Here is a 25,000-nt window from a genome sequence, read left to right as displayed (position 1 = left end):
TCGCTCCCTGTAACCTCCGTCCTCTTTCCTCATCTCCTTTCTCCTCTCTCCATTTTTTTTCCTTTCCACCCCCCACAAAACCGACTCGCGCTTCTTTTAAAACGTGAGGGGCCATCACAGCTGTAGCATTAGCCACGGAGCAATCACGAATGTGGGCAGTTCCTCACCTGTGCACACGGTGAGAAACGCCCACATCGACGATTGCCCCGCGGCTCGCTACAACATCGCCCCCCTCACGAAACCGCCTCGGGTGCGGTGATTATTTAAAAATGGCCTTTGCTCAGTGAGCTGTGGACCCATAACACCACAGGGACCCACGTAACACCTGGCTGTGGCAGATAGAGGGTCATTTCCGGATGGACTGGACCGCATAACTGCCTGGGGGTCTGCCAACCGGGATCCCGAGCTGTTTCGTCTTCAAGTCATTCCACGAATTTTCCGTCGGCTTTAAGTGTGGGCTGTGACGAAGGCCACACAAGGATGTTCACCCTTCTTCTTCCTCTTCTTCTTCAGCCACTGTGTGGTCAGCTGAATGTCATGTCATGTTGGGAGGTGAACCTTCTTCCCATCTTCAACTTTCTGGCAGACGACAGCAGGTTTTCTGGATGGTATTTTGCCTCCTCCATTTTTTCCTTCTGTCTTGACAAGTGCCCCAGTGCCTGCTGCAGAGAAACGCCCCCCACAACAGGATGCTACCACCGCCAGGCTTTACTGTCTTCTTTGGATGGTCAGCTGTATTGGCTTTCCACCAGGTTTACAGTTGGGCATTGATGCCAGATTGTTCGATTTTGGTCTCATCTGACCATAACACCTTTTTCCCATTTGACCTCAGAATCTTCTGTGTTTTGGCAAAGCTCCGTGGAGACTTTATGTGGCTTTTTTTTTCTTGCAGCCCTTCCTTATACAGTGGAATCTCGGTTCACGACCATAAATCGTTCCAAAACTCTGGTCGTAAACTGATTTGGTCGTGAACCAAAGTAATTTCCCCCATAGGATTGTATGTAAATACAATGAATCCGTTCCAGTCCATATGAACTGTATGTAAATATATTTTTCTTAAAGATTTGTAAGCACAAATACAGTTAATTACACCATAGAATGCACAGCGTAATAGTAAACTAAATGTAAAAACATTGAATAACACAGAAAACCTTGAACAGGGAAAAGTAACACTGCAACTGTCTCTTTAAAAACAAGCCTTAGGCGTCCAGCCATCTCTCGTGTGTCGCTCGCCTGTGTGTGTGTGTGTGTGTGCGTCTGGCTCGCTCGCTGCACACGGACAGACCGAACACTTGCGAAATCATCGGTGTGCACAAACTGAAAGGGAAACTGGCTTGTTCATATACCGAGCGTGTGGTTGTGAACAGAGACAAAAGTTTGGCGAACTTTTTGGTCGTAAACCGATTTGTACGTGTTCCGAGACCTTTGTGAACCGAGGTTCCACTGTACAAGGCGCATTTGTGATATGGTTGCCACATGCACACAATGACCACTCATTGCCAAAAATTCTGTAACTGCTTCAAAGTTGCCATAGGCCTCTTGGCGGCCTCTCTGACCAGTCGTTTCCACTTCGGCCTACTCTGGGAAGGGTCCCAGTAGCACCAAACGCTTTCACTTGTTGATGATGGACTGTGTGTTCCTAGGGATCGATAAAGCCTTTGAGATGTGTGGCATCCAGCCGGGTCACCCAGCAGGACCGGAGGAGGGCTTGTACCTCCTCCAGAGCGCGAGGGGGCGACCACCCTGGTTGTATTGGGGGCCACGGGTAGATCAGTGCTGGAGGCACTGGGACGTGCACTAAGTGGATTGTAAATATTAAACGTGTGTTGGGTGCAACAAAAGATGTCCGTCTGTCTGTGTCTGGGTCAGGTTCCACAGATGGTTTTGAATCAGTCTATCCGTCTCCTGACTTGTGCCTGCCCACAACTTTATCCCGGAGAACTTTTGCCAGTACCTTACCATCCATAGTTGATTGTTTGCTTTTTAGTGGCACTTCTGCTCCAGGAACAGCTGATCACAGCTTACAAAACTGATAACCCTAACGCCCTGGATTGCGCTAAATGGAGGAGACGTTGCAGACCCTGCAAATTGTGTGGGACTAACACTAGGAAGAAGGACAGCTGGAAGCCAGTTGGCGTGGTGTTTTCCTCTAGGGGATGCTAGCTCCATGGTTGGAATTAGTTCTTTTGTAATTACGGCGTCTTAAGTGACCCAAACTATATAGATATAATATTAAAAGGCAATAACCCTCCCATAGTGATACGGCAGTAAGAAATCACATTAAAGAAAATAACTTGGCTTTCTTTAATGGCGATTTACGCGGCATTACAGACGAGGAAGCCATAGCAAGACTATAATCGAAGTGGGATCTCGATGTATACAGTGGCTACGCTGGAAGGATTTTCAGGATCGGATGACGTTATCTCCCATCCGTCCGTCGGCTTCAAAGGTGTGCCGAGCAATGTGCCAAGGCTTTATACACTTTCTCCATGTGCAGGCCCCCACTTAGGTAAAATCATGCCATTCCAAACAAGGCAAAAAGAAGATCCAATATCATGCCGACTCTGTCACACAGAAATAGTGCACGTTGCCCATTTGTCTTTGTCTATCTTGTTCTATGCTTGGCCTAGCAGTTCTAAATGCTGAGCCCCTTTGTGCTAAATCTGGCTCAGCTGTGCATTTGGAAAGAAAAGAAAAGCAAATTTAAAATATTTGTACAGAGCACAGTGACATGTAAACTTATTACAAAGAAGATTAATTAAGCCTGGTTTCAAATTTACAAGGCTTTTTTTTTGGGGTGGGTTGGATCCTCAGTGATTCTGCCATAAGTTCCAACCCGCTATATCCTGACTACAGCAGCAGTTCTCAAACTTTCATATTTCGCGCCCCCCTTTTCTACCTGTTATAATTCTGCACCCCCTGCGTAATATAAGATAGATGAGAATAACTCCTGATACAACTAACACAGGTGTGATCCTCGTGCAGAGTCGCGGTATCTTATCATTTTTTACTTCCATAAGATTTGCATGTGTTCGGCTAACTTCGATGAAATATTTGCAACTTATTTTTTTTAAGTGTTTTAATAACTGTTAAAATGCCTTGTGTGGTTTTTGGTAGTAATTGTAATTGTAATCCCAAAAAATAAATTATTTATTCTAATTATTTTTTTTTTATGTAAAGAAACGATTAAATATGCTTTAATTTTTAAAAACCTCGTAAACGAGGACACTGATGAAGTCAATCTGCGCGAGATGAACGTATTTTCGTCCGACAAATATTATACCGCTGTTAGTTGTATCATGAAAATAACCGAAAACGCAGTAAATTATTGAACTCAATTTGGCAATATTGGCTACGCTGCCAATGTGGTGCAGTCGCGCCACATTATCACCTGATCTACTGATACCCGAATGTTCGTGACAGATACCGATACGTCTCGAACTTTCTGGATTGAAAATACGCGACTAGAAAAGCAGCAGCAGCGGGCGCCGCTCGTCAGTTAGTCATTAGATTGTTGCCTTAGAAATGTTTTATTTTTATTGTAGTTATAATGCATATGTTGTGATTATATGCTTGCAAATTTAAATTTGAAATAAAAATGTAAAAAATTAATTTTGATATCGTCTTCATTTAATGTCATTTATTCATATTATCGTCTTCACCCCTCCCCACAGTTTGAAAACTGCTTAACTACAGGGTCACAGGGGTCTGCTGGAGCCAATCCCTGCCAACACAGGGCGCAAGGCAGGAAACAAACCCTGGGCAAGGCGCCAGCCCACCACAGGACACACACACCCACTAGGGACAATTTAGGACTGCCAATGCACCTCACCTGCATGTGTTTGAACTGTGGGAGGAAACCCACTCAGACACGGTGAGGACATGCAAACTCCACGCAGGGAGGACCCAGGAAGCGAACCCTGACGGGTCTCCTTACTGCGAGACATCAGCACTACCCACTGTGCCACCGTGCTGCCCTCTGCTATAAGTTTCATTGAGTAAATACAGAATACAGAAATATATATATTTTTTGTGTGCATTTTCATTTCAGGATGCATAGCAAGACAATATGAATACTTTGAAGGGGGGGACCTTTCTATACCCATTGATACCCTATTGATTTTAATTAGTAGGTGGTAGACTGCTTTGCTGTTAATTTACTACTTCATTGGACATTACATTGTCAAGATATCTAATTTTGTAATTTTTATTTTATTTACTAGCTTAATTACAAATCATTTAGAGAAGCAATGAAGTTTTTTAACTTTACACAGTTAAGGTGACTGAAGTACATAAAGCTGCGCCGGTCCCCTTTGGGGGTGGATAGTGTGGCACAGGGGTGGCGAACTCCAGGCCTTCATTAGGTTTTCATTCTAACCCTTTTCCTAATCAGTGACCAGTTTTCACTGCTAATTCACTTTTTTCCCCATCACTTTAATGGCCCTGTTAGAAGAGTTCAGCCCTCTGAATTGATTCCTTTCTTCATTAAATGACAGCCAAGCAGAAATGAGATGTGAGACGAGCCAACAGATGAGCAGCTAAACTGGAGCTTCAAACTCCAACCTGTTTCACTCCAATCACTTTCTTAATGAGAAGCCAATTCTTGCTGTTAATTAAACCCGTTCTTTAATTCCACAGCTTGTTGCTGCTCTCATTCTGCCACAGCAGACATTTCGAAAGTTGTCGTTTTTCTGTTCTTTCTAAGAGCACCGATGTCAAAATGTTTTGGTGACCTGAGAGATCAGCTTTACCAAGACCATCACCTCTCTTTAATTTCAGATATTGTGTGATGGGCACAGGGGAGCTGGTCATGTGGTGGCTTGTTTTGCGTCTCATTATTGTTTGGCTAATAATTAAAGAAAAAGAAACAACTAAGGGGGCCTGAATCAAGTTAATTAAAAGAAGTAAACGGCAGCAAAAACTGGTCACTAATTTAAAAAGATGGTAAGAATGAAAACCTGCAGCCACTGCGGCACTCGAGGCCTGGAGTTCGCCAGCCCTGGTGTGGTACAATAAACGACCCACCCTGAGCTGCTTGGGATGAACACGGCTAGTGAAGCAGACAGCAGTGTTGTGAGTTTGTCGAGTAACGCAGATAATGGCGTGTAACCAACAGGCTTTGCAGAGGCTGTCATCGCAATACATGAAGAGAGACTGGAGTCGGGGCAAAGCAGAGCCGGGTGCCAACGGGTAGGTGAACTTCTTAATTTATTATATTTGTATAACTCCTGCATGTTTCTAGTAGCTTTCATAAAATATGAATTTAATAAATAATGGGTTTAACTTCTGAGGGCTGCAATTTTAGTAAACTAGTTAGCTAAGTTGCCATCTCCTTTACAAAGCAGAATTCACTAAATAGAAACGCCGTCATTTTCATCTACCGTGAACGTCATTAACATTATTAATTCTTGTAGCTGTGTTTTGATAGGGTTGCCAAGCCGCCCTCCTAATTAGTCACATTTTTGATTAAGGTGGTCTTGTACAGGGTGGGGCATAAAGATCTCCCACATCTTGAAGTGGTGTAAAAAAGATTGTATATATTTCCGAAAAGTACATAAAAATCGCTTTTGTTTTAATGGGTTTTAAAAATCACATCCGACAAATGGCAGCTGTCGTTGGCAATACATTGCTGAAGACGTTCTTGGAGGTTCTCCATCACTCTCAGGTGGAATGGCGTTGATTTTCTGTCTGATCCTTTCCTTCAAATCCTCAAGAGATTGAGGACGATGTTTGAAAACCTTTTCCTTTAGGTATCCCCAAAGGAAAAAGTCACACGGGCTTAAGTCTGGTGACCATGCCGGCCACTCCACGTCTCCCATTAATGAGATCAAATACCCAGGGAACATTTCCCTCAACACTCCAAGCGAACGTCGTGCTGTGTGAGCTGTGGCCCCGTCCTGTTGAAACCACGCATGTTCTGTCCTCGGTCTGCCCGGTGATTTTCTTTTCATTGTGGATCCAGTTGCCTGAAGGTTAGAGATCCAAAGCAAAATCGTTTTCCGATCTGGTACAGATGCATTTTGACCGAGCGCCAAGCGTGTATGGAGCGCTGTCTGCGCTGCTCTCACAGAACGGTTGTTCTCATAATACGCTTGAACAACAAAGCCCCGATGTTCACCGGTCCAACTCATGATGGGTACTGAAAGCGGTAGAGCCTAACGAGACCTAGCCCACCTCTCTACCCCCCCATTGCAGCCCGCACAGTTCTCATTCGAGATGTGGGACATCTTTATACCCCACCCTGTATTTATCTTTGTGTGCGCATGTGTACAGTATGTAATATATGGTATGGATGACAGGGGCGTCCTTTAACCCCAAACCCTGGACACAACACGAACACAGTCATGGGTTCAAATGAAATGATTTGATTTCTTTCAAATGCCTTTACACAGCACAGTACACAGGGACGTTGAATATCCTTCGTCTTCCTCCACACGAGTATTGCCTGACCCCTCACGACTCTGACTGCCCGGGGTGTCATTTTTTAGCTGGACCCTGGAGGGATTTCTGGTGTTTGAGCAAGTTCCTGAGGAAGTACTTCCAGATCAAGCAGAAGTTTCTACAAAGTAGGGACAGTTTATCCCTGTAGCTCGCCCTGGCGGCACCCATGGCATGCAGCAGGGCTGTCCCACTGCACTACAATTCCCAGTGTGCCCTGTAAGCAGGTAAATGGGAACAGCAATTTAGGAGCGCTGCCCTCTAGCGTATTGTGGGAGTATATACTCTGAAAAGGCTAACTCTCCCAGTCATTACGTTATTCTAGCCTCCCTTCCTGGCTAGAAAATCAATTCCCAACCTGGTCGGGATGACAAACCATTCTTTTCCTTTCACTCCGGCCTTTCGTCCTGGATGGTTAGGAGCAGGTGGTGATAACGGCACATTGCCGCACCCACCACATGACAGATCAGGTCCCAGATTAGGATGGGATGCCAGATAATCCTGCCCGGCTTTTACAATACCTGTGTGTGTGTGTGTGTGTGTGTGTCTTTTCCTACAGAAGCTTTTCCTTTGCCTCATAACTGTGAAGTTTCACTTGGTTGAAAGTAAATAAAAGTGTGTACTTTTCCTTTCAGAAGTGTTTATACCTTATGGAGGTGCATAGTAGAAGCCACTGCGCAGATGAGTGTCTCAAGGACCAACGCAGCAGAGAATTATCGCTTCCTCAGCAATGAAGCCACAAAAACTCTGCGGGCTGCGAAAGAGCAGCGACTAAAGAAAGTGAGTTATTTAGGAAAGTTGCCAAGGCGGGATTTGGTTTGTCATGAACTGCTTTCAATATAAGTATGTCAAGTTTCTCTGAGACCCGTAAGAATGTTTCATAAGAATCTGGTAATATTGAAATAAAGCCTTGGCATTAAAATTCAAAGACAGATTGGGAATGGGAATGGATGAATCAAAGTTTATGGGTGAAAAATAACACCTACCTCCATTTTACAAAGTGGGGTAATGTAATTGGCTAAAACAATATGGAGCCTGGAGTGAAGAAGAAGAACAAACAGGTAAGCTAAAATGTCATTTCTGTTAAATAAAAGCAAGCGCGCCTCGTTTATCATGGCACCTGCATGTTAGTCAGACATGCCAGTAAAAATGTCACTGACCTCTGCACATGTCATGCCACCCCTGTCCTTGCTATTCCTGTCGTTTTAACTTCATCTTGTATCTGAATACACTGCAGTGGTCCTCCTCTCACTTCTTTTAACGGGCCGCATTAAAGTCGCTCTTCACTACTGCATACTAAATGATCCAGGAGCCTGGTTACCTTCTGTCTGTTTAGTCAACAACAACATTTATTTATATAGCACATTTTCATACAAAAAAATTGTAGTTCAAGGTGCTTTACAAAATGAAAAATAGAAGACACAATAAAAAATAAACATAAGTCAACAATAATTAACATAGAATAAGTAAGGTCCGATGGCCAGGGTGGACAGAAAAAACAAAAAAAAAAAACTCCAAAGGCTGGAGAAAAAAAATAAAATCTGTAGGGATTCCAGACCACGAGACCACCCAGTCCCCTCTGGGCAATCTACCTAACATCAATCAAACAGTCCTCTTTGGATTTAGGGTTTTCATGGAAGGACTTGATGATGATGGTCACGTAGACTTCTGGCTTTCAGTCCATCAATGTTGGAGCCTCATGATGCTTTGAGTAGGTGGTGGTGGCGCAGGCCGCCACCACAAAGAAACCGGAAAAAGAAACAGAAGTGAGAGTTGGGGTCAGTACGGATGTTGGAGCCACGTCAAATTGAGATCATTACTAATTTAAAATATTCTAGAAAATAAACTGGCACAGAGATTAATTTTTTTTTCTTGTAAAAAAACTAAAAAACATAACAGAAAATTTCAAAACAGCACTATTTATAGTAAAATGGTGAACATCCAAATTATTATGGGGTATTACATGGAGTATATCAATGAAGATTCAAATGGCCTGTTATTTTTCTTTGTCGTGTAGGTTTATTCATTTATTTTTTTAAAGAAATAGCAGTAATCTCTGCCATTGTGGGTAAAAAGAAGTGAATACCAGGAAGCCTGCAGTTTGGGGATTTTTGTTTTTCAGTTTCTCGGCTTTATTTGGCAATACTAAGGTCAAGACTTGCAATGCTCTTATCAGTTCCTCATAAATCGGTCGTCCTTTAGCTGCTTAACGCAGTGGCTATGGAGTTGCATCAGATTTTCACATTTCATCCCATTCTCGGTGGTCCATACTTAAAAGACGAAATGAACTTGCTTTTTCTCAAATGTTATTGGGGTTTTTGTGACTAGCTGTCCCGCGCAGCTCTTCCCGCTTAGTAGTGGAAGGAGGCCAAACTTAAAATCAATTTAATAAAAAAAAATAATAATAATAATAATTTGTATTGAGAAGAATTTATATTGATAGCTTTCGTATCCGAGGGCCTCATGATGTTCAGTATTTTTGGGTTTGCTATCAGGGCGAGAATGTACACGTAGCTGAAAATATTAAAAGTTGGCAAGGTATCTCTGGCCAAGCAGAAGGTAGGTACTCTCAAATGTCAAGCGTTGGCACTGTAAATGATCGTATTCAGCTCCGACGGGAGAGCGTCCCCCGTGTGGGGAGAAGAGCACGTGGCCGTGACGTTTCTGGTAATCAGCAGCTAGCCTCTAAAACACACATAGCTCTGATCTCTCTCTCAAAAACGTCAAACGTTACTCCTTAACAATCTCTAGATGATAATGTCTGCTGAACAAACAGGTACCAGTCACTAGCTAAGCGGAGTCAACATATGGCAAGAGGCAGAGCGACTCGAGCGGAGGCCAGCGCAGGAGCGAGTGAGGAGGGGCCCCGCCCAGCTCCCTACTCCTGAGGCCCCACCCACTTCCCCCCTCCCTTCAGACCGCAGCCTGTCTCCTGGATTCACACAAATAAATCACTGCTGCAACCAAACTATGATACTTGGCACGATGAGAGAAGTCGCATAATCAGCCGGAACGTTCAAGCAAATTATAGATAAAAACTCAATCTAAATCGGTTTAGTAGTTCTCTCGTGAAAAGCGGACAGACATACAGACCCGACTCGAACAGAGGCTGTCATGTGAATAAGGATGGTCCCGCCTCACCCTGCCCTCTGCCTGCAGCCTCTCTCTTTGATTTGCGCTCATAAATCGGTGCTGCAAGTAAACTGTGATACTTAGTGTGATGAGAGGAGTCTCAAAATCAAGCGGAACGTTCAAGCAAATTATAGGTAAAAACTCGATCTAAATCTGTGATGTAGTTCTCTTGTGAAAAGCAGAGAGACAGATAGACAGGCATTGAATTTTATATATAGAGAGATGTATTGAGGTATTCACAGATAGCAGGTGTGACAGATTCGGGCTTTCTCGCCTCCCTTATACCCTCAAACCACACGTCAGACACCAGGTAAAAGTCCAATAATAATATTTATTATAATAATAAAGTGCACAAAGCACACTCCTCTCCACAATTCTCAATAAACCAGTAACAAACAATCCTCCAATCTCCCAGACGCTTAGCCACCCTGCCTCCCAACTCAGCTCAGCGTCTGGGCTTTCCCAGAGTCCTTTTATACCCCCTGACCCAGAGGTGTTCCCGCTCCACAGTCCACAAGTCCTTACCACTTCCGGGGCAGGGTAAAAGTCTTTCTCTTCAACCTGGAAGTACGTCATTCCTCCCGTTCACGTGACCAGGACGCATTTCCAGGTTATAGGGTACATAAGAGTCAACGAGCCTCGCTACAGAGACTCCTTGTGATCCCCAAGGTATCCAGCAGGGCTGTGTATAAAAACTACAAAGTCCACGAGGCCCTGCTGGAACTCTGGGCACGTCCATGCTGTCGTGAGAGCTCCTCCCGGCAGCTTGGGGGTGAGGGCCGGCAACTCTTGCTGGACATCCATCACACAGGCTAAAATTGTGTTCACCATCTTATTAAATAAACATTGACTTTTATGTGCCCGTGATCTTGGAATTTTCCTAACTTGGTATTTATACTAATTTACTAAATGTGAGTTGTGCAGCTTTAAGGAGGGACACACCATCTGTGGAATATTTGAGCCTTGATTGCAGAATTTCACTTATTTGAGTATGCACAGTATTTATTGGCAAAGGTACTGTCAATTAGAGCAGGTTTATAGTAAATGTGCAGCATCCTGTTGGCACAGAGCACTCCAGTTAGTAGTCCAACTGGAGAACAGCTTCACGAAACAAGCTGCCTTTGTGGAGTTTGCACCTGTCCTCTTGGTCTCTCTTCACGGGGTTTACTGGGTAAGTCAGAAATCTGGAGCAGCCCAAATATTTCAAATTGTTGAGTTAAGTTTAGGATGGTGAAGGGATTTTCACACGGTTTCTTTCATTAGTCTAATGCAAAATGGGATTGGTTTGATCAATCCACCATTAGGAATTTAAAAAAAAATATATACTGTATATTTGGGTGATTCCTGCATACTGACTGTGAAAAAGAGACCAGAGAGACAGATTAAAGGTTTGGGAACCGTCCCCATATACTAGAGGTGAACCAAGATATTTGCTTTTTGTACAGCACTGCTAGAGTTAGCATATACATTTGCCATTGATACTGGAAAGGCGGCTGGTTTTATGGCGGATGGACCGGAAATTGATGCAGAGGTGAGATAACGTGGACAGGATGTGACGGAGATGATGTCATCAGAGGGCGACCAGGTTAAAGTCATCACGTAGGGGCAGCTGGAATGCAGAAGTTCTTCCTTGTGCATGTGTTTTAGCGAAGACTTCACGTATCGGGATCCATCTGTTCTTGGTTTCTTTCTGATGAAAAAAGGAGAGAAGCATTCGTACGCCGTCTTGCATTCCCATCCTGTGAGATTTCGCACCCCGTTGGTCCTTCCAGCTGCCCCCTAATAACGCGTGTGTGACATGACTTACCCCGTAGTTTTCTGTCACATGTTAAAGACGTGCACATCAGACTGATTGGTGGGTCTGACTTGGACCAAACATAAGATGATGTGAATATCGTGTGTGTGAGAGATGGTGTCCTGTCATGGACTGCTGTCTTTTCTGGGCCTCCTTTTGCCTTATGACGGATACTGCTGGGGCAGACGCTACACTCCCTGAGATCCAGTAATGGAAGAAGCAGGTTCACAAAATAGATGGAGCGACTCTTTCACTTTAGTTTCTGTTTTGAAAAACGCTGGTTTGTGATATTCTTGAATAAGTCTTGAATTTATTATTTGTATAGTTAGATGTCATACGTTGGTATCTGTTATACAGAATTTCATGCATGTGTGACTTGAAAGGATTCAATTTAATTATTAAGACATTCTCTCAATTAAAAAATAAAATGGCAGTGTTTGCAAAGTTTTAAAACACATTAAGAAAAAAAAAATATATTATTTTATATTATATTATATTTTATATTACTTTTATTATATTAAGACAAATAAAATACCAAGTTGCAGTATCTTCTTCTTTCGGCTGCTCCCATTTAGGTGTCGCCACAGTGGATCACCCGTCTCCTTCTCTCCCTGTCCTTTTCTGCCACACCGACTGCCTTCATGTCCTCCCTCACCACATTCACAAACTCTTCTCTTTGGCCTTCCTCTTTTCCTCTTGCCTGGCATTTCCATCCTCTTCCTGATGCCCCCTCATCTCTCCTCCCTCTGCATGTGCCCAATCTGGCAGGCGTCTCTCACTTGGTCACCAAACTGTCGTACCCGTGTTGTCCCCAAACATACTCCATCCTAACCCTGTCAACCCTCGTTACTCTGAGCGAAAATCATAGCATCTTCAGCTCTTCCTCCTGTCTTTCTGTCAGTGCCACTGTCCCCAAATCATACAGCATACAGTGGGGGAAATAAGTATGTGATCCGCTGCTGAATTTGTAAGTTTGCTCACTCGCAAAGAAATGAACGTTTATGGTAGTTTCATTTTAATGGAGATGTACAGAATATCAACCAGAAATCCAGAAAAAACACATTCCGTAAAAGTTATGAATTGATTTGCATGTCATTGAGAGAAATAAGGATTTGACCCCCTAGAACCCACCCAGAGTTCTGGCGTCCACAGATTGGATGTATGCCCATCTAAAGTTTGCCGTTAAACACCCAGGCCTGTACAGTACCTGTGCCTTATTGAGCCGGGGGACCTTGCGGGAGCTGCAAGATTTCAATCCATGTTGGCGTACTGTGTTACCAGTGGTGGTGTTGGTGACTGCGGTGGTCCCAACTCCCTTCAGATCATTAACAAGCGTGTAGCTCTGGGCTGATCCCTCAGCTTTCTTGTGGTCATCCTCACCCCATGATGCAACATCTTGCATGGAGGGCATCCATCCATCCATTTTCCAACACGCTGAATCCGAACACATGGACATGGGGGGTCTGCTGGAGCCAATCCCAGCCAACACAGGACACAAGGCAGGAACCAATCCCGGGCAGTGTGCCAACCTACCGCAGGACACCCACACACCAAGCACACACTAGGGCCAATTTAGGATCGCCAATCCACCTAACCTGCATGTCTTTGGACTGTGGGAGGAAACCCACGCAGACACGGGGAGAACAGGCAAACTCAACTGATGGTTATTTTATATTTCTGCCATTTCCGCATAATCGCACCAACAGTCGTCATCTTCCCACCAAGCTACTTGCTGGTGTTCTTGTATACCATTCCAGCCTTGTCCCTGATGTCCTTTGACAGCTCATGGTGGTGGAGAGGTTGGAATGGAAGAAATGGATTCTGTGGACAGGTGTGCTTTATACACGTCACGAGGTGAGATCAGGGGTATCTGTGATTGATTGTGTGCCACACAACCAGTCTGTGGGAGCCTGAATTCTGGCTGAGTTTTATGGGATCAAATCCTTATTTCTCTCAATGACATGCAAATCGCTTTCTAACTTGTGTGTAGTTTGATTTTTTCTGAATTTTTGGTTGATATTCTGTCTCTCTCCGTTAAAATGAAACTACCATAAACATTACAGACTCTTCATTTCTTTGTAAGTGAGCAAATTTATAAATTCGGCAGGAGATCACATACGCATTTCCCCCACTGTAGCTGCTCTCCCTACCATTTTAAAGACCTTCCCTTTCACTCTTGCAGTTACTCTTCTGTCACAAATCACTCCTGCCACTCTTCTCCACCCAGCACACTCTGCTTCTTCACCTCCCTATTAGTCCACTAAACACAACTCTTTCAGTTCCTTCTTGATTATGTATGAAACCATGACTTCCCTGTATGTGAAGATGCTTTCAGATGGTCACTTTTTTCCTGACTGGTCATTACTTAATTCTGTCCTATGTCTTGATTAAATGTGCGTCTTCCATCCATTTACTGAACCAACTGAATCATCACTCTAAGCAGGGGTGTCAAACTCCGGGCCTGGAGGGGCGCAGTGGCTGCAGGTTTTCATTCTAACCCTTTTCCTAATCAGTGACCAGTTTTCACTGCTGATTAACTCCTTTTCCCTTCATTTTAATAGCCTTAAAGATTCATTTCTTCATTGAAGGACAGTCAAACAGAAATGAGACGTGAAACAAGCCAACAGATGACCAGCTAAACTGGGATTTCAATCTCCAGCCAATTTCACTCCATCCAGTCTCTTAATGAGAAGCCAATTCTTGCTGTTAACTACACCCGTTATGTAATTTCATGGCTTGTTGCTGCTCTCATTCTGCCACAGCCTACACTTCCAAAAATTTTGATTTGTCTGTTTTTCTAAGAACGCCGTCAAGATGTTTTGGTGCCCTGAGAGATCAGCCTTACTGACACCTTCACCTTTCCTTATTTTCAGATATTGTGTGATGAGCACAGGTGTGCTGCTCAGGTGGCGGCTCATTTTGTGTCTGATTATTTGGCAGACAATTAAGGAAAAAGAAACAACTAAGGGGTCTGAGTCACGTTAATTAAAACAAAGGCAAAAGAAGTAAATTAGCAGCAAAAACTGGTCACTAATGAAGAAGACGGTTAGAATGAAAACCTGCAGCCACTGTGGCCCTTCAGGACCGGAGTTCGACACCCCTGCTCTAAGGTCAGGAAGATTTGGAGGGTTTCCTGGCAGCATTGGGAGTGAGGCAGGAACTAATCCTGGATGAGAGGTCATCCCATTGCAGAGAAAAAAACATACACACCAGCGCACACTCGCACATACCGGGCCAATGTAAAGTCACAAGCCGGCCTCATATTCACATCTTTAGGATGTACAGAACAGAAAACCTATGAGGGCTTCAGGAGAACGTGCAAACTCCACATAGACAGTGAGATAGCAGTGCCAACCCCTGTGCCACCATGACATACAGATGTGAAATCAGGTTGGTAGTTGGTTGGTTTCTGGTTTGTAACTGCACTATTAAAAAGGTTTACAATTAGTAGCAGCAGAGTGTAATGGAATCTGATATTACAATGGCGGTGTCCTCCATTTCATGCAGCTATGTATTTTTGAACAAGTGAAGAGTGCCATGTGAGACTAAAATTTGAGTTAATATAATTACTTCATTTACACTGTCAAGTCTGCTCTCTACAAATGATGACGGTTTGTATCTCATAGAGCTTGGAGCAGATGCAGCGTGTTCAGGGTGAATTGGTGGAAGAGGTCCGAGATCTTAACAAAATTAAGAAGAGGTATTGTCAGTTACAGCGCATAGCCGACATCGCCTGCGAGAAAGCGTCTGACGCCCAATCCAGGTAAGCTTCAGGATTTAAGGTTTTCGGTCTCTGTTTTTACAGCTCATTCTTTTATACATGAGGTCTTCTGACTTGCTAAAACAGCCATACTTCACACGAAAACCAGTAATAAATATTTATCTTCTTTTTCTTCTTTTGGCTGTTCCTGTTAGGGGTTGCCACAGCAGATCATCTTCTTCCATATCTTTCTATTCTCTGCTTCTTGCTCTGTCACACCCATCACCTGCATGTCCTCTCTCATCACATCCATAAACTTTCTCTTAGGCCTTCCTCTTCTCCTCTTGCCTGCCAGCTCTATCCCTAGCATCCTTCTCCCAGTATACCCCTCATCTCTCCTCTGCACATGTCCAAACCAATGCAATCTCTCCTTTCTGACTTTGTCTGCCAACCATCCAATTTGAGCTGACCCTCTAATGCCCTCATTTCTTATTCTGTCCATCCTCGTCACACCCAATGCAAATCTTGACATCTTTAACTGTGCCACCTCCAGCTCTGTCTCCTATGCCACCGTCTCCAGCACATATAACATAGCTGGTCTCACTACCGTCCTGTAGACCTCTCTTCTTCACTTCACTTCTACAATCCCTGTTACTCTCTACTGTTGATCCCAAGTATTTAAACTCCTCCACCTTCACCAACTCTACTCCCTCACCACTCTTCTGACCTCCGTCTCATTCACACACATGTATTCTGTCTTGGTGGTCCTACTGACCTTCATTCCTCTCCTCTCATATCTCCACCTCTCCAGGATCTCCTCAACCTGCACCCTACTCTCACTACAGATCACAATGTCATCAGCAAACATCACAGTCCACGGGGACTCCTGTCTAATCTTGTAATATGTGTGTGTGTATATTTATATATACATTTTCATAAAAATAATGTAACCTAAAATATATATATTTTAGGTTACATTATTTTTATGAAAATGTGCTATATAAATAAATAAAATTAATTTTGAAGATTAGGGTGAAGCGCATATTTAAATCACATTCATTTTGATTTAAAAATGGAAAAATGCCTGTTCTTTAAATCACACAACTGTCCTTAATGAATCCCAAGATTTTATAATATAGTGTATTAGATAGGCTTATTTGCAAAAAGTGCATTCTATTTAAGTTTAAAAGAGATGTTTTGTGTTGTGTCCAGTTGCATTTCTTAGCAGTTAACACATTTAATTTTTTTTCCCTGAGAAATATGTGGTTAGTTGTTTACACTAGCAAGCCTGTCAGTAACGCTTTATTTTGCTATTTATTAGAAACTGTTTATAATTAAATTAAAAGTCTGATCTAACATGTCTTTCAGATCAAAGAGGAATGACCTTGGAATTTTCCACTTTCGCACGACTTTGCACAAACTGAACACCAAGGTAAAGTTTGTTTTGTCCATGTAGCTTCTCTAAGCAATAAGATGTTTGCATGTACTGTACAGTATGAGCTCAGGATTTGTTACCTTGGGGTTTGGAGCAAATAAGGAAGAACTTTGATAAAATATGTGGCGTATTATGGTTTTAATGATTTGTGATTTACTTTCGATAGAACTGCCAGCTAAATGCTGTACAAAAATGTATGACGTATATCTGTATAAAGTTTGAGACATGATGTGCCGTCCATAGCAAGAATTCTGGCTTTTAGGGTTCCACTTGGAAGACTATGGGCTTCTTGTGTGAGTACAAACGTCCAATGTGTGTGTGCCACTGGATTGGACTTGTCAAAACCTTATAAAGAATGACTGCCACAAAATTATTACCTCTGTGTAAGAAGTACAGAGATAGGGAATGGTGGTGTGTGTGTGTGTGTGTGTGTGTGTGTGTGTGTGTGTGTGTGTGTGTGTGTGTGCAACCCCCCAGGCAGACATATGGTCCAGTCCCAACCTCCAGAAATGACTCTCTATCTGCTGCAGCCAGGTGTTACGTGGGCATCCCCTTGACCTGGTTCAGCCTCTCAGGTTCTCACAAAGCAAGCTGGATCACCCTCGGGTAATCGTGCCACATGGCCACAGTGCAAGTCATAAGCCTCTTTTGGGACTTTGCGGGCAACACAAAGTCAGACCAGCGGTACCCAAGGATTCTGAAGAGACACACATGAAGCAGTCCAGTCTTCATCTCAGGTCACTGGATAGCATCCATGTCTCACAAACAGGAAGCAGCAGGATTCTAAAGACTTGGAGCTTCGTCCTTTTGCAGAGATATCAGGAGTTCCACATACCCCTTTCCAGTGACCTCATGACAAATACTCTCCCCCACCATACTCTCCCAATCTGTCTACTGACTTCATAGGAAGAGTCACCAGAGACGTGAATGTCACTGCCGTGGTAAGTGAACCTCTCGAAGAGGTCAACACTCTCTCTGCAGACAGACACACTGCTGATGATTTTTATCAGGACACTTGCAAGCCCAAACACTCAGACCCCTCGCTCAGTCTCTTGAGACCCCCCAATCAGAGCCTCCATTGACTCCACGAAGATCACAGCATCATCAGCAAAGTCAAGATCAGTGAATCTATCTTTGCCAACAGATTCCCCCCAGCAGCTGGACCCCACGACTGTGCCCAACACCTAGTCCATGCAAGCAGTGAACTGAGTAGGAGCAAAACACACCCCTGACGGACCCCAGTATCGATTGTGGAAAATAGCAGAGGGTCTGCCTCCACTCTGCACAGCACTCACAGGACCAGTGTACAGGCCTGCCATGATATCCAACAACTTTGAGGGGATCCCAGAAAGTCTCAGGGTGTCCCACATGGCAGCTCAATTAATTAAGTCAAATGCTTTTCAAAATCGTTAAAGGCTGCAAAGAAACTCTGCTGATATTTGTGTTTGTGCTCCATGAGAACCCTCAGTGCCAGAATGCGGTCGATGGTAGACTTCTTAGGCGTAAAACCAGACTGTTCCGGCCTCTGGTAGGTGAGCAAGAGATCATGGGTCCTATTGAGGATGACCCTAGCAAGGACCATACCTGGCACCGAGAGCAGTGTTATCACCCTGTACTTGCTCCAATCCAGGCAATCAGCCTTCCTTTTCCAGATAGGGATGACAAGTCCCATTTTCCATCCAGTTGGAATGACGCCCGTCTCACAAATGGAAACAAAGATTTCTTGATGCCGGGAGGACAGTCTGACCACCAGCCTGGAGAAGTTCACCCCAGGATACCACAGATCCCTGCAGCCTACTCTTCCCTCAGCTGCTTCACCAGCTCTGCCATCTCAGTGACTTTCGGTGGTTCACAGCTAATTGGAGGATCAGCTTTGAACAGCTGCTTAAAGTAGCCAGCCCAGTGGGTCACAATTGCAGCTTCATCCATAAGGACCGTTCCATCAACTGCCCTGACTCTGACTCTGAGAAGCAGACTCATGTGTGTATAATGCTTCAGTTTCTCTGTAAGCAGGATGTGGGTCACTGGACCATAGATGTTAGAGGAATCTGTGAGCAGGTGACACACCAAACGCCTCCTTATCTGCCCTCAGAGCCCTTGCAGCCGTCCGCCTCATTTCCTGGTATAGCCATGCGCTGTAACTTCTCTTGATGATATCCAGAGTGCAGTGCGAGATGAAACACCTCCTAGTGGGCACATTAGGTTAGGTTAAGTTATTAGAGGGAGAACACAAACATTAAAAACATAACAGTCCTAGCTGGCCAGTGTGCCCGAGTTTGGAGGTTTCGATCTCAGTTATCTCCAAGTGGATGGCTTGCTCTCTTGCACATTGTTGAAATACACTCTCACTCTGCCTGCTATCTCAGGCGGCATTACCTCTGTGCTAGGAGATCCTTTGTCCAACTCATCTACTGACATTAAACTCAAGGGGCCACTGATAAAACCAGCCTTAGGATTTTATTCAGGACATCGTCTGAAAGTCCTGGAGCTTCATCTCCTTTGTCCCATTTCCTAATGAAAGTGCCGCCTGTCTAACATAACAATATAGTGGGAATGATAGTCCTCTGTGTTCCCATTTCCCTACAACCTCTCTTTTTTTTTTGTCACTGTTCATAGAGTACTAAGTCCTTAAATAAATGTCATATAGTGTCCGCTAGTGGTCAGTTTGTCACGCTCGCACTTGGAGGGTCATTTCCAGTTGCTGATGTTGCTTCTTTTGAACTATTTAATGGACTCTGCTTTCTGCAAGCCCACAGTCATCTGATAACCTCTTGCCCTCTGGGTATCTGTTTAATATTATAGATAAACATAATTATGTTCATTTTTATTATGTGACTGTGGTGTTGTGTGTATGATATATAAATATATGCACATACATACAAGGTGAGACACAGAAATAACCGGACTGGGCTTTCCTGGAAAACCGGCGAGGTCAGCTGGACGTGAATCCTAGAACTATAACTTGTGACAGATAGAGGGGGTGCTATCGCTCCCTTGAACCCTGTGATCAGACGCCAGACACCAGATAAAAGTCCAGTATGACTTTATTTTATAATGATAATGTGCAACAAGCACCCTCCACTCCACAATACTCATAAATAAACAATAATCACTACAATAATCAATAATCCTCCATTCCCAGACGTGTTGCCACTCTTCCTTCCGACTCTGCTCATCCGTCTGGGATCTCTCGCAGTCCTTTAGTCCATGACCTGGAAGTGCTTCTGAACCCTCTGTCCATGTGACTTACTAGCACGTCCGGGTCAGATCAAAACTCCTCTTCTTCATCCCGGAAGTACGTCATATCCCCTGTCGCTGTAACTAAGATGTACTTCCGGGTTATAGGGCAAATAACAGTCCCTGGGCCTCCCTGCAGTGTCCTCTGGTGGCCCCCAGGGTATCCAGCAGGGCTGTGAGGGAAACTCCAACGTCCATGATTCCCTGCTGGCATTCGGGGCACCTCCATGCTGCAGGGAGGGCTCCATCTAGCAGCCAGGGAGTATTGGCCGGGATGACAGGCCGGAAATAGTCCACAAACTGTCTGGAGGTTGGCTGGACGTGAATCCTAGAACTATATTCCCTCCTACATGCCCTCTCAAACTGCTGACCAGCTTGCTATATCCTGTGTAGAGCCCAGTCAGTATTTGCACAACAATCGTTACAAGAGTTGCTGCGACAGTGTCAGGTGAAAATAGCGAACAGCGAGACAAGATGAGACAAAGCTCCTGCTCACAATGCTTTTTCCGTAAAGCAGTTTTTGACTGACAAAGACATTCCTGTCCTCGTTCATCCTCTGTCCGTCCGATTTAGCTCCCTGTGATTTCTACTTGTTCCCGAAAATCAAAAATGACCTGAAGGGAACACATTTTTCTTCAGTGGATGAAATCAAGACAGAAATGGCAAGCCTGTTGAAGAGCCTCAAGCAAGAAGACGTCCAGCGCTGCTTCAATTAATGGAAGATATGTATGGAACGGTGTAGAGATCAGGAGGGGGTAGCTTATAGAAGGTGACAATGTTTACAATGCTGTAAGTCATCAATAAATATAAATCCAGTTATTTTTGTGTCTCGCCTTGTATATTCAGTTTTATTGTAAGGAGTTTCGTGATATAAAATGCTGCCAGTACAAAATGTGGCCTTGTATCGTGTCTTGTAATGACGTTACCACACGATTGACATGAAATGCAATGGCAAATGAGAATGTCTTTCATCACAAGTATGGAGTTTAAAAATCAGATTGAAAATCTAGAACTCTGATATAACATGACAAACTGAGTGGCCTTTCGCAGACGCGTTTTTCGCTTTCTGTATAATGATGTGAAGTTAAAAATTGTGCGTGCACAGCATAGCCGTCACTGTACATGAAAGTGGGCTGGGACTGTGAATTGAAACATTTCACACACGCACACAGTTTAGTGAGTCGCATGCTCTGATGAGTACAACGAATTTCTTCCTTACATCATGAATACGGCACTTCAAATCAAACTCCTTTCAGAACCAGCAAATCACAAGCTTACCATCGTACTGGAACATTCCTAATGATACACTCGGACAGTACAGAGAGCAGCGAGTTGAACTTGCTGCAGTTCTCACAAGCCACGGATGTAAGAACGAGTCCTTGAAACGTTGATAAACATTTGATAAACCTTTCATGGATTCTAAAATAGGGGACAGATTGGAGCAAAGAGAAATAATACAGCAGTGGATCTTTCATTGCTTTCAACAGCAGTCTTCTGCCATGGTAGGGAGGGAAAGCAGCCCAATTCCCAATGCTTTCTCCTCTTCCAGGACCATTCGTTTGTCCCTGTAACGTCGTCTTCCACCAGAGAGTGAAAGGGACATTGTCACAACAGGAAGGTCACAGTGTGTTGACATTCTCGATTATCTTTAAAGAAAATATGACATTCTTCAAAGAGAATATTGACATGCCCATTTTTCTTAAAAAAGAAGGAAATATAACATTTTTCAAAAGTCCTGTCCACACTCGCCCCTAACGGGTCAGTTAAGGCATTCAAGCAAGAAATAAAGACTGCCATTGTTGGAGCAATGTTTGATATTAACTCAGTAAACGGAATGATAAGTTTTAATCTGGATGGTTTCACAAGGCAGTGACTTTATATTAATAGTTTCATAGGGTCATTATTGTCACATGTACAGTGAATTGTTTACATGCATGTGCTAATCAACACACACACACACACACACACACACGGTGTTACTGCAGTGCAAATGTTAATATTGTAGTAGTCGGCCAATGAAGGGTGGGGCTGCTAGCGTGATTGACAGCGACCTGTCACACAGGTATGCCGAGCTCTGCATTCCATACGCCCTCGGAATATTCACAATACACCTTCACAGCCCTGGAAGGTTCAAGAATGCAGGTGGAGACTCTCGCGCCACAGGATGAATCGGAAGCCATTGCAGAAGATAAGTGGTCTTCTATGGATTGTAAAGAGAGTCTGCGCACGACTGGGGAAGGTGATCTGGGATCTCAGTATTTCAGTTTTTGATGTTTAATAAATCAGCACACTTTTCTGAAGACAAGGTTTTCCATTGTCATTATGGGTTGTTTAATGGGCAGAAATTATGAATGTTTCCATTTGAAATGAAATGTACAACACAATAAAGTGTGCAGAGAGTGAGGGGTCTGAAGACTTTCTGAATCCACTGTGTGTGTGTGTGTATGAGAATGTATATGTGTGTATATACACACTAGCAGATTACCCAGTGGCTTCGCTCACTGAGTGGAAAGGAAAAATTTGTAGCTGTCATGAGGCAACGGTATTAATGACCCAATTCTATGATAGATTTGCCCCCTCATTTTAAATGTCGACATGGTTACTCCTTGGTAGCAGCCGTGGTGCCAAACGATGTTATCTGAAAACACAAATTGTATTTCCTAATGTTCTGTAGAAAATGAGTTGAATGTGGATTTGCTCCAGAAATAAGAGACAACAACAGTTCAGCTGGATGTCTTAAAGGTGTTAATTTCACCTTTCTGTCTGAACAACACATTCACGTGATTCAAATGTAACCCTCTGTGCTTGGCAGTACTCGCACATGATGTCCATTTCTCCTATTGTAACTTTTGGATGTAGGCAATAATCTTTTTCAGTGTTATAATTAAATCCCACCATATTCAGACCCTGACGCCTGTGTGATTTGGTAGCCTGTGAATAGTGCATCCGTCGAATTCGATTCTGTTCAGCACGTTGTTCAGGTGTTTGTGAGGCCGTCAATTGTGATTGTCATATACGCTGATCAAGCAAGCCTGCGAGCCTTCTCTCTCGATCTGCTTCTGTCTCACTTTCTCTGTGTAATCTGACTGTTGTGGTCATACGTAATTTCTGTTTCAAACGTGAAAAGAATTATATAGATATAGATATATATAGATATAGATATAGATATATAAAATATAGATATATACAGTATATACACATACACACTTTACGTATATAATGTCTGTGACATCACAGTCCCACACAGCTATATGGGACTTTATTGGTTGGCTCAGCCCTGTTGGGTTCCAGGTATGCTACCAAGGGGAGCTGCAGGGCCCTACTTTGGGCTTCCGCTCAACCCGGGAGTAACTCCATACCTCCCTAACAAGCCACCTGGAAAAAAGGAGCCAGCGACCTCACAGAAGGGAGCCAGAATCTGGAGGAGGTGGATGAGGCTCGCCTATGAGGTGTGGAGAAGGAAGGGGGCTGCAAGGTTCTGGAAGAAAAGGACAGTGTTACTGCAGGTGTCTGTCCTTGGAGACTGCTGTGGATGCCTTTCCCTAAATAAAGAGGCTTTTTTTTGGACTAAACTGGTGTTTATGACTGTTTGTGCTGAGGGGGAATGTTGGAGCTGGTATGCCCCTGGTTACCGCTGTGTGTGTGTGTGTGTGTGTGTGTGTGTGTGTGTATATAAAAATATGATTGACCACAAGTTCTCAATTGGATTAAGGTCTGGGGTGTTTCCTAGCCACGGACCCAACATTTTGATGTTTTGTTCCCTGAGCCACTTTTATGGCCCGGTGCTCCATCATGCTGGGAAAGGCATTGTTGGTCACCAAAGTGTTCTTGGATGGTTGGCAGAAGTTGTTCTCTGTCCCATTCTTTATTCATGGCTCTGGATCGGTGCACCACCAGTGTGGAGCTTACTCGGGAATGGCAGCAGGCAGGTGTGAGTGAGGCAAAGACTTTTGGAGGATGGCCTGGTGTCAAGAAGGGCGGCAAAGAAGCCAAGAAACACATCAGGGACAGAGTGATATTCTGCAAAAGGTACAGGGATTGGACTGCTGGGGTCAAGTCATTTTCTGTGATGAATTCTCTTTCTGATTGTTTGGGGAATCTGGAATAAAGGTGAGTGTGCCACCGTCAGTCCTGTGTCATGCCAACAGTAAAGCATCCTGATGCCATTCATGTCAGCCAAGGCAGTGCAGGGCTCACTCACAATTTGGTCTATGAACACAGCCCTGAATAAAGAATGGGACCAAAAGATCCTGCGAGAGCAACTTCTTCCAACCATCCAAGAACAGTTTGGTGGCCAACATAATGGGGCACCAGGCCATAAGGCAAAAGCGAGAACTAAGTCAGGAACAAAACATTAAAATTTTGGGTCCGTGGCCAGGAAACTCCCCAGACCTTAATTTGAATTTGTGGTCAAGAGGCGGGTGGGCAAACAAAAACCCACCAATTCTGATTCTTATGTAAGAATGGGCTGCCATCAGTCAGGATTGGACGCAGAAGTTGATTGACAGCCTGCCAGGGCGAATTGCAGAGGTCTTGAAAAAGAAAGAAGGGCCAACGCTGCAAATATGGACTCTGCACAAACATCATGTCATTGTCAATAAAAGCCTTTGAAACTTCTGAACTGCTCGTCATTCTACTTCAGTCTACCAAAGAAACATCTGACACAAAGATCTAAAAACACCGAAGCAGCAAACTCTGTGAACACCAACACTTGTGTCATTCTCCAAACTGTTGGCCTCGCCTGTACATACGTGTATACAGTACATATGTATATACTGTACATGACAGGACACACATTAGGTGCAGATTACAATCTGGCCTGCTGTGCTAACCACTACAGTGTTGTTCCATCCATGACACAATACTACAAGAATATTTCATTATTGTTTCTCAACCAAATTCTAAATAATCTCTCTCTTTTTTTCGTTTTCCCCTCATACAGTTGAGTGCCCGGCTATCAGAGTGTAACCTGCAGCTCACAGAAGCTCGTAACGAGTATCTCTTGACTTTGGCTGCTGTCAGCGCTCACCAAGAACATTATCAAGCGACTAGTTTGCCTGCTCTGATGAAGGTATGGCACTTCCGTTGGTGTTTCTTCGTTTATGTGAGATTTCAATGTAATAACTATTTGTAAAGTTTTTGAATGTTTTGTTTGTAAATCTCTAGACGAGAAATTGTCATGATTTGTTTTCTTTGAATTGTTGGATTATTACTCTTGAAAGTATTACTAATGCACTGATGATTTGTGCTTATATAGTTTCTC

At 43.8% G+C, this 25,000-nt stretch overlaps 1 protein-coding gene across 1 annotated transcript; it reads left to right on the top strand.

Annotated features, from left to right (window-relative positions):
- Positions 1-5,061: 5,061 nt before the first annotated feature.
- On the top strand, positions 5,062-24,808 carry LOC120519287 (F-BAR and double SH3 domains protein 1-like; the record flags this gene model as incomplete). The annotated part of the gene is made up of 5 exons (XM_039742420.1): positions 5,062-5,190; positions 7,074-7,218; positions 14,992-15,128; positions 16,434-16,497; positions 24,680-24,808. Coding segments are annotated over exons 1-5 (567 nt in total), but the record flags the coding sequence as incomplete, so codon positions are not given.
- Positions 24,809-25,000: the final 192 nt, after the last annotated feature.

The sequence above is a fragment of the Polypterus senegalus genome, unplaced genomic scaffold (assembly GCF_016835505.1).
Source record: "Polypterus senegalus isolate Bchr_013 unplaced genomic scaffold, ASM1683550v1 scaffold_579, whole genome shotgun sequence".
NCBI lineage: Eukaryota > Metazoa > Chordata > Cladistia > Polypteriformes > Polypteridae > Polypterus > Polypterus senegalus.
This window is presented reverse-complemented; position numbering and strand designations above follow the sequence as displayed.